Genomic DNA, 12,537 nt, shown 5'->3' on the forward strand with positions numbered 1-12,537 from the left:
GAGGACACTTACCCTTTTCCAAAGACTTACATATGCTGATGTCAAGATAATGTATTCCAGAAAATCCCAAAGCTTGAAACAAATTCCACACGGACAAGATACAGTCACTGGACTAACTTTCTGTTAGGCCCAGCATGTGTGTGAAAGTGATCTTACCTTCAAATGTAGTATTATGGACGGGGTGACTGAGGTAGGAAGGATCAACCTGGACTACAACTGACTGGCGAACTATTAATCTGCTACAGCCTTTTTAGAAAATAAATTCTGGAGACATTGTGTCAAAGATAGTTTAATGCCAGTGTCTTACAAAACAACATTAAAAACAATCCCAACATAGGTACTGATTCCATTAACATCTTTATTGAATGACATTTGCTCATTTTGATTCTTTTATTCTCCTGTCCTCATTTTCAAATAGGACTTAAATAACTATTTTTCTAGAAAATGTCAATACTGAGATCTGTTTACAAAAACGTCTCAGACCACCCATTACCATAGTATTTAAGTAATAACGGTGTATGATGAGTCCCTATCCCTTCTTTTGCCAGTTTAACCACTACCAGTTGAAACAGTAATGCAATATCTTACAAAAATAATTTTTAAGATTTGTTTATGTATTTTAAGGAAACTCCAGAAGTATTAACATACTTTCTCTTTTCCCAAAAGAATACTGACTACTATTCTGTTCCATCTGGCTTCTCAGTTTATTACATTGTCCTCTTTTTGGTTATCACAGATGTGATCTTTAGGAAGGAAAAACACAAATATGCTCCAATGAGGAGAAGTTTAGGCTGTGATCCTGAAAACATATATACACTTCACACAGCCACAAAACACAGTCCCATCCTTGAGAAACTTAAGAGTCAGATGACTAATGTAATGTAGTCTGTTGTAGGCAGATATAGAATCTTTTGTGCATTGCACACTGTAAACAAGTAAACAGTAGTTCACAAGTGTGTATTTTCAAATTCTTAATTATATCTAATCACTAAAAGTGATAGTCAAAAATTAGCCCTAAACAGATGCATTCTGACTCTAACGTAATCTAGGCCAGATCCTGAGACTTGGCTTTGTCTTTTTGCACATAACTGCGTGCTGACACCAAAATAAGAAGTCAACCTTAAGGCCTTTGAAAAAACCGAGGTCATCATTTACCCAGGCTTCCATTTCCATTTACCTCTCTCTTGACCCATGTAAACTTGCCAACTCATCCTTTCTTTAATTTATGCTAAGTACTCAAACATTTTAGCATTTCTATGAACAGAAGAAAAGTAAGGGTAATGAATATGAAGTGATACCAAAATTTAAAAAAATGCATCTTTAAATGACACTCCTTTTATAAAAGACATTAACATGTAGACTATTCTGCAACTAAAACCGATACATCACCTTAAGAAATCTGATCCAAAGGCAATTGAATGTTCCAATGTCACTGTTACAATGTATAATTCATGTTGCCAGCATGACATTATGATTTAAGAGGCAAACACACTTTGCCTCCTCAGCAATTATTTTTTTAAATCATATGTGTTAAAGATTGTGTAACTGTATCAACCATTTATGATTTCTCTCACAAAAGCTTCCCAAATCTAAACATTTTCTTCAGTCTTTTTTTCGATAAATTGGCACTTAAAGTAGATGTATAATAATGTATTTTGACTACATTATTTTTTTTTAAGTAATAAAAATCAATCTGCCATATTTCCAAAGTTTTCTGAATAGGCTTAAAATGCATCTCCAGTAGTTTATGCTACTTCAGCGTTAAATAATGAGGTAGTACATTGTTCCAAAATTGTTCTGAATTATGTAAACCATTTGCTACATGCTGTTTGGACTTCATTTTTTGTTTAGAGCTATTTGGTAAAGCACTATTTTCTGTCTTCTCTGGCGTCCTGGTTTTGTTTTTCTTTTGTGGAAGCTTATTACTATAATTTATTCTTTTAGCTTTTGCCTTTTCCTCTTCCTCTCCTTCTTCCTCTTCTCCCTCATCCTCCTCTTCCTCTTCTTCCTCTTCTCCCTCATCCTCCTCTCCCACATCCCCTTCCTCTTCTTCTTGTTCCTCCTCTTCCTCTTCTCCTTTTTCTTCTCCTTCCCCTTCTTCTTCCTCTTCCTCTTTTTCCTCTTCTTCCTCTTCTTCCACTCCCTCTTCTCCCTCTTCTTCCACTCCCTCTTCTCCCTCTTCTTCCACTCCCTCTTCTCCCTCTTCTTCCACTCCCTCTTCTTCCACTCCCTCTTCTTCCACTCCCTCTTCTCCCTCTTCTTCTTCCACCCCCTCTTCTTCTTCTTCTTCCATTCCCTCTTCTTCCACCCTCTCTTCTCCTTCTTCTTTTCCCATTCCCTCTTCTCCCTCTTCTTCTTCCACCCCCTCTTCTCCCTCTTCTTCTTCCACCCCCCCTTCTTCCTCTTCTTCTTCCATGCTTCCTTCTCCCTCATCTTCTTCAACTCCCCCTTCTTCCTCTTCTTCTTCCATGCTTCCTTCTCCCTCATCTTCTTCAACTCCCCCTTCTCCCTCTTCTTCAACTCCCCCTTCTCCCTCTTCTTCTTCCTCCCCTTCCACTTCCTCATTTTCTTCCTCCCCTTCCGCTTCCTCATCTTCTTCTTCCACTTCTTCATTTTCCCACTCCTCATTTTCATCTTCTTCTCTATCCTCCCCTTCTGTTTCTGTCTCTGCTCCTTCCTCTTCCTTATCTCCTGTTTTGTCTTCCACTTCATCCTCCCCTACCTCCTTAGTCCTCTTATTTGCATCTTTCTCTTCCTGTTCTTCAGATACTTCTTCCCTCCCTGCCAATGATTCTTCTAATTCCTCCCTTTCACCCTCTTTGTCTTTTTCATTCTCACTTTCTTTGTTTTCATCTTCATTTTCCTTTTCATCTTCTTCCTCTTCTGCCTCTACCTCTTTTTCTTCCCCTGCCTCTCTGTCTTCATCTCCTTCCTCACTCTCATCTCTTCCCACACTTCTAACCTGTTCTTCCTTTTCTTTTTTGGTGTCTTCCACTTTAGTATACTCCTCTTCCATATCCTCCTTTTCCCCCTCTCTCAGCATTTCTTCCTCTATCAACCTCCATTCCTCATCTCCTTGCTCTTTGCCACCTTCCTGATTAATCTGTTCCATTTCTTCTGCAACCTCGTTCTCACTGTCTTTTTCAGCCTGTGATTCCTCTCTTTCATTTTCTTCCTCATTATGTTTTTCCTCTTCATCTCCTTCTACTGAAACTTCATCTCCATCTTTTTTAACCTCACTCTCTTCTTCTTCACTCTCAATTGTTTCATCTAGTTTTTCTTTTTCACTTTCATCCTTTTCACTGCTTTCACTCTCCTGCTCTTGATTAGATTCCTTCTCATTCTTGATTTCTAACTGTCTGCCTTCATCAGATTTACCTTCAGAGTTTGTTTCTTCCTCATTCAAGCTTTTTATATAAGTCTCTTCTACATATTCTTTCTCACTGTTTGCAGCTTGCATCTCCTCAATCTCATTATCTTCTAAGTTCAAATCTTTCACATCTTTTATTGTTTTAATGGCCTTCTGGACCTTCCTGCCTTCATAGTATTTCTCATCTTTTTCCCTCCTTTTAAGTACAAATTTTGCAAGATCATTACTATTTTCCTCAGTTGAAAATGATGACACAGATATTTGTTTCAAAAAATGAACATTCTTTTTAAACCCTCTCTGCTTTTCACTGTTTCCTTCTCCTCTGACACATATTCTTTCACATTTATCAGATTTTCCAACAACATCCTTTATTCTGTTTTCACTTTCTATTGCTTCTTGACTTCCTTGCTTTTTAACAGAGCAGTATTTTTGTGCAACTACTGAATCAGTCTGGGGCTGATCTCTGGATGCAGGAGGAAGTACACTGATTTTTAGGAATTGCTTAGATTTAATAGCTTTTGACTTGTTATAGGAAGAATTTGTTCCTTCAGTCAGAATTTGCTTTTCAGTGGGAAGATCCTCTCTGACAAGTTCATGATTTTCCGCATATGCTTTTTCCCTTTTCACCAATCTGTGTTTGTCCCTACTGATTTGTTGAACACCACTTTTCAAAGTACCAACAGTTTGTGCATTCCCAGATTTACCTTCCATTGTATTTTTTTTGGCCACTGGCTTCCCCACAAAGGCACTACTTTTTTCCAAGTCTTGCCCTGGTAACTCTGAAAGTGAAGACTGCTTTTGTAAAGAGCCAGAGTCTAATTTTGACCCTTCCTTCACTAAATCAGAATCTTTGTTTTTCAGCCCACCCTTACCATCTCTTTTCAGTTTCACATTTTTATTGTTCTTCTATTCCACATGAGAAGCAGAAAATTAAAAAGAAAGAAGGAAAGCATTAAAGACAAATGACAGCAAAAGAAAAAGGTTACAAAAACATCTGAACAAGAGAAGAAAATTTGTGTGAGCAAACTAAAAGATGGCATAGAACGTACAGTATTTCACATGAAACGAATTTACAACTGCCCGTACTAGAAGAATGTAACATTCTCTTGATGGTAAATGTACTGCTACACCTTTTTCACTATCTAAGTACTCAAAGTGAATGCTTCAGACAATATCATGTCCTATAAGCTAAAGAGCATGCAATGCATGAAGTTGTGTGAACAAAAGGGAAAACTGCAGCTCCCTTGTACCTTCCTCCACCTTTCCCCTTGGGAAATCTTTTGATATGCTCACTTTTATGCTCCAATAAATTAGAAAATTTGCTGTCTTTCTACTTTAAATTTTATACTTATTTAACAAATTCTGCAAAATAATTTTCAAATAAAAAATTACAATGAAATATACAAAATGATAAAATGCTGTGATCATTTTAGGAGTCAAATAGAAAGGTAATACAAAAGCATTTTAATTTCATAATTAAAATCAGTATTATTGTTCCTTTATATATATCCTATGGTGAATATCTGTAAATAAAATCTTTACATTGTGTCTCAGAAGTCAATGAAAATATTTTAATATCAACAAAACCAGAGATATGTATGTAATCAGCTTAATTTACGAAGTGTGTACGATCGATTTTCGCTCCTTAACTGATGAAGTATTATATACTCCCATCTTAGACTATGCTGAATACTCTTATGTGCCTGCACAAATTCTCTCTGGCTTCAGTCAGCTTCTTAGGATTTTACCTTGTGGATATTCAAAAAATCAGCAAGAGGGGGCCTACAAAATTTGCTCAGCTTTTTTAAAACTCAAAGCAAAACAATAAAGTACAAGGATAATACAAGAATTACAGATCTTTTATACATCGGTATAAGTATACAGATATATATATATATGATTAGTTACGGTACCTTTTGTTTCTGGAGTGGTGATAATTTCAAGGACTGGTCACTGGGATTCAATTTCATTACATGTGTCTGCAAAAAATAAGATCGATATTAAAAGAAATAAATATGACTAATAGGGAAAGCAGCATGAAAGCCCAATTCTACTAAACAGGGCTTCAGACAAATCTGTAAAATCACATAACTATTTCACTTTCACTCCCTCACTTACTGCATAACCAGCTTAGATGTCAACATCTAAACTGTCTCTAGAGGCTAAAATCTACCTCTCTTATAGCCCATAAGTGCATTTTAGATGCACTGTGTACTCACCCTTAATTGCGGCTAAAAATATAATGCCTTACTCCCTCATCATCACAACCTGCAATATAACATCCAGTTTGATACTACAGCCTTGATAGAACATTGTTAAAGAAACATTACATAGAATAAATTTTCACTGGAATCCAATCTTACTCTTCTACATAAGGCAAAAAACGAAAAGGCAAGGCAATGTAGAATACTACTAGGTGGGCAAGTAGAGTGAGATTTTGGTCATCCCTTCCCATATACTCGAAACAACAAGGAAATGTTCTCTGATGCTGTTTGTTAACTGTTTATGGTTTAATAACAATACTCTTTTTCAACACAGTGAGGATAGACAGTTTAGGTTTTGACTCCCAAGAATTTGTGTGGTCAATATGCTATTAAAGGTTTTTCCTCCTCGTCACATCAATAAGATGTATGTTGCCACAGTTTAGAAAAAATGAAACTACACTGCAGCAGATTATTTCATTCAGATTCAAGAAGAGCAGTTCTTTTATTTTGTGTTTTGAGAAGTTTGCCTGACTTTTTAAAATTTTATTCTTTCATTCTGATTAATGTTTTAAAATTGATTCACAATGCACTTAAAACCAAAAAAGTCTAGCACATAAGGTGTGCAATAAATTACAAATAAATGTCTCGCTAAACTAATAAAGGCCACGTTGTACATTATATCTAAAACTAATTTTTTTCTTGTAAAAGAAAGTTTTATAACTTAAATGGTATGCACTGATTGTTAAATTACTAAGTACAAACAAATACTTATGTTAAGTACAAAAAAGTAACAATTCCTGTGATAAGTGCAATCCTTTTAGCGTAACTGACAACATACTCTGAGCCAGCACCACAGTGGGTTCCTCATTTGTTTTCATTCCATTGAAGTTAAAAAAAAAACCAAAACCAAACAACAAACACAACATCTTTTCAGTGCAGTGCATTAAGACCAGGACATGCCCTATCTGCCAAGAGAACAAAATGTTTTGGAGAGGTGCACAACTGATAAGGTGAACATATTTTTTAAATAAAAGAAATATGTAGGAACATGCTTGGGAATCACAAAATAACCAAAATGTCTGCATTTGGGTCTTCCCTTTAATATGATCCACCTGTACTAAATAAGCTCTTCTTGAAAGAGGAAAGGACAGATTTCTGCTTAATTTCCTGCAATTCTGTCTTGGAAATCCTCAAGAAAATGAAGGTCAGAGATAGAGATCACCATGTGGTATCCAGTGTCATTGTTTTCTTTCCAAGGTAAAGAGGAGGGAGGGGCTGCACTACCTGGGGCTGCTTCAATCTCTTATTACAACATTCCCTTATTACAACTTTACTTGGAAAATAAAATCAAACTTTAGCATTGAATAATGACTGTATGAAACGCATGCTCATTTAACAGTGTGTCAGTACCTCTTGGTGTCACATAGGATGTTCTGGGCTAGCCATGAGTTCTGCACTAGAATTTGAAACATAATTTAGCTGCTTTATTCTTTCTCTGCATAAAAATGACTGAATCACAAATTCTTTAGTGGAATATATTACCATATTTAGGATGTCAGTTGTATCTCCAAGGTTTCTGTCATTATTTTCATTATCTGAATCTTCTTCTGCAGAGCGTTCACCGGGTTTATCCTTCTGATGATTCTTTTTCTTTACTTCAAGGTAAAATAGGGGGAAGTAAACAAATACCATAGGAACAAGCAATATGTAATCAGCAGAACACCCCATTCTTGTAAAATAGATTATCTCTATTTTACTGACACAGGACTGAAGTCCTGAGATTCCTGATTCCTCCAGCTTAAGATATCGCAGAAACACTTCCAGTTTTCATCAGTATTAACATCAAAGGTAGCTCAGCAATGTGGCTTCAGTACACTGTAGATCTCTGACCATTTTTGCAGGCTTTCAAAGCACAAATATTACATGGGACAAAGTTTCTTTTGGATGATCTTTTTAATAATAGTGTACCACCTAGACTAAATTAGCTGCAGTCATCTACATTAAACATTGTCTGCATAATGGATGGAGAGACAGTGAATTTAAATCCAAGGCTGCATCATAAAAATGTACCTATATCACTTTCAGGTTCACCTCAAGTTCATCAGGTAGATGACCAATTTCATATGGCACATAGGCCTCAGAAGATTCTAAGGGCAATTTAAATTTCACCGCATTGCTTTCTTAGAACCAGAAATGCTAATGGACATGGTGGCAGCTTTATAAATAATAATCTTAATTCTAACTGAATTAATTACTTTCATATTGGATTTGACTGTCCAATAAGTCTGAGCTAACTTTTACACAGAGCAGTGCATTCTGCACTCTAGCATCGCTCTTCCTGGGAAATCACACATGCCCAAGAATCCAGATAAAGTCAGAACTGCTCTAGAGAATCTGTTTGTTAAGTCCAGTGCTGTATCAGTATCATTGTTATGTAGACTTTGCATTAGCCAGGGTATTGCAAGTCATTATTATCTTAGATAACAGAGAGTGAAGAACACTTTTGCACTTCTTCACTTCCAAGTGATGAAGAAAGATGCCATAAGAATTAGTAGACCCAAGGTCTCTTGTAGGCCCTTCTGGGTTTTCAAGATTGTTCCTAATCAATTTTTTTCTGTAATTTTTTTTTTTTTTGTGAAAATGGAGGAAGCGGTTACTAATCTCACAGTGGTTTTGTGAAGTTCTATTTCTACAGAAGAAACCACAGGTACAATTTAGAAGTTGTTTCTCTTTCACTCAGCCCTCATCTAAAACTTTGAGTACATTTTCCAAACATGAACAGAGTGAGGCAATGTCTTGTATGCATTTCTCAACTTTCATGTCTGTATTCTGACAGATCCTACTGAGGCAAGACTGAATTTAAACCTTCTTTCAGGTTCAAACTGAGCATTTGTTTATGAATGATGAGAGCCAAACCACATAATCATCCGAAAACAGCTGCAAGATATGGGGACACTTCACCTTTTTTATGGCGCCTGTGCTTCCTAAGTTCAGCTTTAGGAAGATCTGTTGCAGAAAACCAGAATGGACTAGTCTTGCTTGTCACAGGTAGTGAAGATTTTAAGAAGCTTTCTCCTAGTGGAGGCAGAGTTTGTGTCATTCGACTAAACTGCTCTGGTGACTTTTCCTGCAGAAGATTAAAAAAAACTTACATTGAGAATAAGAGCAGAAGAATAAAATGTAAGCAACCTTTCAGTATTTCGTTTTAGTTGATGATACAGTGTTGTAACTTTGTATGGGAAACATAAACCAAATGTCTTTGATATTTAAATTATTTACAGTCCTAAAAAGTGGAGAAGTATTGTCCAGGCTTTGGCTGGGATACAGTTAATTTTCTCCCTAGTAGATGGTGCAGTGCTGTGGTTTGGCTTTAGTTCTAGAACAATGCTGATAACATACCTATGTTTCAGTTGTTGATAACTAGCGCTTACCCTGATCAGGGTAAGGACTTTTCAGTTTCTCATGATCTGTCAGTGAGGAGGAGCACAATAGCCAGGAGGAAGCATAATAGGTATATAGTGGGGGGATATTTTAGGTCTCCGCACAATAACCTCAAGCAGCCTTAAAATACAGACAAAGGAGAAAAAGAACTTTGATTTTTACTTAAAATACTAGCATCTCAAGTAATGTTGAAGTATTTATTCCACAACATCAATACAGTTTTACAAAATAAATGTGGCTTTGTGGTAGTTTTGTGGTAGCCACATAAATGTGGCTCTGTGGTAGAGACAGGTAAGTGAAATCATCCAACTCATGCCGTTCAATGAAATCGCACGGAATGTGTAGCTGAGAGAAAGGAGAAGCAACTACAGGGTCTTAGGATCATTTTAAGCTGATTGGAAACTTTCTCCTTTGATATCTTATAAAACTGTGGGCTTTTTTAATACATTCAAGGACTCAAAGGGAACAACAAAAAGAGTTTCTTGCTCCTTTTAAAAATATTTCTAACATGCTAGAATTTAAATACAAAATCAATTTGATTCTTTTTCATAGAAATAAACAAGCAAAATCTGACCAATGCCTATCTTCTATCTGCATTCAATTTTGAGACCGGAATAGATATTCATTCTTCTTTTTATACATTAAAATTATACACATAATTTTACATTTGTGTGTATATTTACATTTACATACATCAAGAATACATTTATCTGCTGGGTATACATTGTGACTTTAAAAGTGACTTTATTTCCTAATAGAACTATGGCAAGTCTAAACAGCTCTGAATTTACCCTCTCTCGACGTCGCATTCGTGCTGATGTTAGTTGTAAGGTGTTTGTTAGTAGTAAATCTCCACTTATTTTAGAGATTGTAGCAGTCAAAGAGCTTTCATGTAAATCTTCTAAGAGCACTTCTTCAAATCCTTTAGGTCTTGGAGCAGCAAAAACTAGCATGTGACAACCACCACATGCAACCTACAGCACCAAAAGAATTATCTGATTATTTCATTAGCAAGAATCAGTACAGGAACCCCATTTTCTTACAAACATCTCTAGGGGTTTAGAGTGTAAGAAAAACATAGTGAAAATAAGAGACATTAAATAGCTTCAAATCTAGCTCCAAATGATGTTAGCAAGATAAAAGTACTTAATTATGCTTATTAATCACTAGAGATCTATGTTCACTTCTTGCTAAAATACAATATATTTGTATTGAACAGAACTCAAGATAGGTCAATTAATAGAGAAGAAAGCAAAGATATTTCAACTGTTTTGAAGGGATTTGTGATAACTATTTTTATGCAAGTTAAATGTGGGCAACACTGATAGCTTCAGTGATACAAACCTAGGTATTTTATCCTAAAATCCATAAAAAGTAAATCAAGTCCTACACCCTCCAACAGACAAAGTATTATTACATAAAGATCAGAGGTTTCAATTTAAAAAGTTTAAAACCCTCACCACTTCTGATAAAATGTCCTTTAAGTCCAATAAACAAACAAAAGCGAGCAACAGAATTTTGCTCCAAATTTTGCTCAATCCTGAGTCATGTTTGCATTTCTGATGCTGGCAATTCTGTGACATTTATTTCTTAAAATACCTCAAGAAATAGATTAAAATAATGCCATAAAGAGAAAAGAGTATTTCTGCTTTCTCATCCCATTTGGATTAAGAAAAGCAACTCCTCCAATTTTTCTAAGGTTTAAAAATATCCCATTGTACAAATCATCTTTAAAATTAAGAAGCTGACACACTGGTGTTTTCAGAACAGATACGAGTTTCCCCCTACTGCCAACAATCCCAGAGCAATAGGTATATAAATAAAATATTTAATTTTATAGGCTGGCACAGCTCTACAGACCAGAACACTACCAAATAAACCCCTGAAAAGCAGTCTAGATGTGTAGTCCAAGCCAAATAGATTCTAAACTAAATGAAGAATGTGGTGAGAAAATATGATTTCCTTTTTATTTAAACTTGTGTTGTCTACTAATTAAATGCCATGGAAATAAATATTCTATAATGAGATTTCAACTGTCATTAATAATATTTCATAAAAAGATAAATGTTTTGATGTCTGAGAAGCATGAACAGGAGTTTTACCAAAAGGACTGTGAACTTCAAGAAATTATAACACAGAGTGGGGTCAAACTGATTTGTAAAATTCTCTTCTCCAAGGCCTAACTTGCCGTGTCGCCCATCTCCAAAAGTAAACATGAGGCCATTCTCTGTATGTGGGAAAAAAAAGGGGGTCTTATCAATAACAAAGATTTAAAATACAATTAGGACGAAAGCATCACAAACGAAGTAACAGCCCATGGAAATAAGGAATGTTTTTCTTCCAAAAGCAAACACTGAACAATTTTTTTTAGATTTTCAAGAGATGAATATGATAAAAAAATATACATATTTTCAGGCAAAGTACTGCCTGAGATGAGAGTTAGTCTGGATAATTTGTAAAACAAATCCTTGTTAGCAAGGTATGATAATGAGATTATAAATCCCCAGGAGATATTGTATACAGAGTTATGCATGGCATGGCTGTGGATCTGGTTTTCTCACCTGTTCACTTGACTTTTTGAGCTAGTAAGTTTGTATACGTCTTCTTCTACTGCTCATTTTATAAATAAAGCCTTTACAGTGTAAGAGGGAGTCACTGGAAGTGCATTTCAGATTTTTTCATTTACATACCTGCTATTACAGCAGTATGATTTTCCCCACATGTAATGTTACATATTTTATACCTCCTCAAGTGTTTCACAGACTTCGGTACTGAAGTTTCAAAAATAAAAGTACCATGTCCCAGCTGCCCATGTTGTCCAAGTCCAAAAGTATATACATTTGTCTCTGAAAATATACAGCAAAAGTTAACAATAAATATGCTGACATATATATTATAACCTGCTTTCTATTACCCAAATGGAAGTCAAATTACATCACCATCAAAAAAGCAATGTTTTATGAATTAAATGTACCAACTAATCAATACATTTATCAATTAATAATAAAATGCAACAAAATAAAAACCAGGAAATTAAGTATTAAAATAAATACACAAAAGAATCTTTAATTGTTCAATATGCAATATATTTTCTAACATACCTGCAAAATAATCCACTTATCACATGTACACAAAATATTAGCTAATAAAAAATTTTATGGGAGTCTATGTAATGCAATTAATTCAAGACCATAGTGTTTATACACGTCAGCACTTTCAAGTACAGTAATCTCATCCTAATTTCTGGTTACAAACATCTACACTGTCTGACCCTAAATTTAATAGGTTAGGCCTCTTTAAACTGATATTAACTTGTGCATATAGATTGGAACAATAACAATTATTTAAGTGTTCTGATCAGCTACCAAATCAGCCCTGCATTAAATACAGAGAACACTATAATTGTCTTATCTTGTGACAGAATAATCACCTTTCCATATTTTGTCTGTTTAATGGACTCTTTGTGCCAGGAAAGAAAAAAGAACTTCTTCAAAGCAATAAAGATTCCTGCTGTGTCCATTT

At 35.3% G+C, this 12,537-nt stretch overlaps 1 protein-coding gene across 3 annotated transcripts in view; it reads right to left on the minus strand.

Moving 5' to 3' along the window:
- Positions 1 to 1,340: 1,340 nt before the first annotated feature.
- Positions 1,341 to 12,537, minus strand: part of RPGR (retinitis pigmentosa GTPase regulator) — a 39,664-nt gene continuing 28,467 nt past the window's right edge. For all 3 annotated transcript variants that reach the window (XM_061453379.1, XM_061453378.1, XM_061453377.1), the window contains 7 exons: positions 11,706 to 11,861; positions 11,118 to 11,242; positions 9,807 to 9,989; positions 8,536 to 8,701; positions 7,117 to 7,229; positions 5,284 to 5,349; positions 1,341 to 4,276 (listed from right to left, as the gene is read on the minus strand). In XM_061453379.1, the coding sequence (XP_061309363.1) occupies positions 1,751 to 4,276; positions 5,284 to 5,349; positions 7,117 to 7,229; positions 8,536 to 8,701; positions 9,807 to 9,989; positions 11,118 to 11,242; positions 11,706 to 11,861 (3,335 nt within the window). In that variant the 3' untranslated portion in view covers positions 1,341 to 1,750. The remainder of the gene's footprint in view (positions 4,277 to 5,283; positions 5,350 to 7,116; positions 7,230 to 8,535; positions 8,702 to 9,806; positions 9,990 to 11,117; positions 11,243 to 11,705; positions 11,862 to 12,537) is intronic.

The sequence above is a fragment of the Pezoporus flaviventris genome, unplaced genomic scaffold (genome assembly GCF_033815535.1).
Source record: "Pezoporus flaviventris isolate CSIRO_AGI_PZ_B2104156 unplaced genomic scaffold, CSIRO_AGI_Pfla_v1 ptg000015l, whole genome shotgun sequence".
Lineage (NCBI taxonomy): Eukaryota > Metazoa > Chordata > Aves > Psittaciformes > Psittacidae > Pezoporus > Pezoporus flaviventris.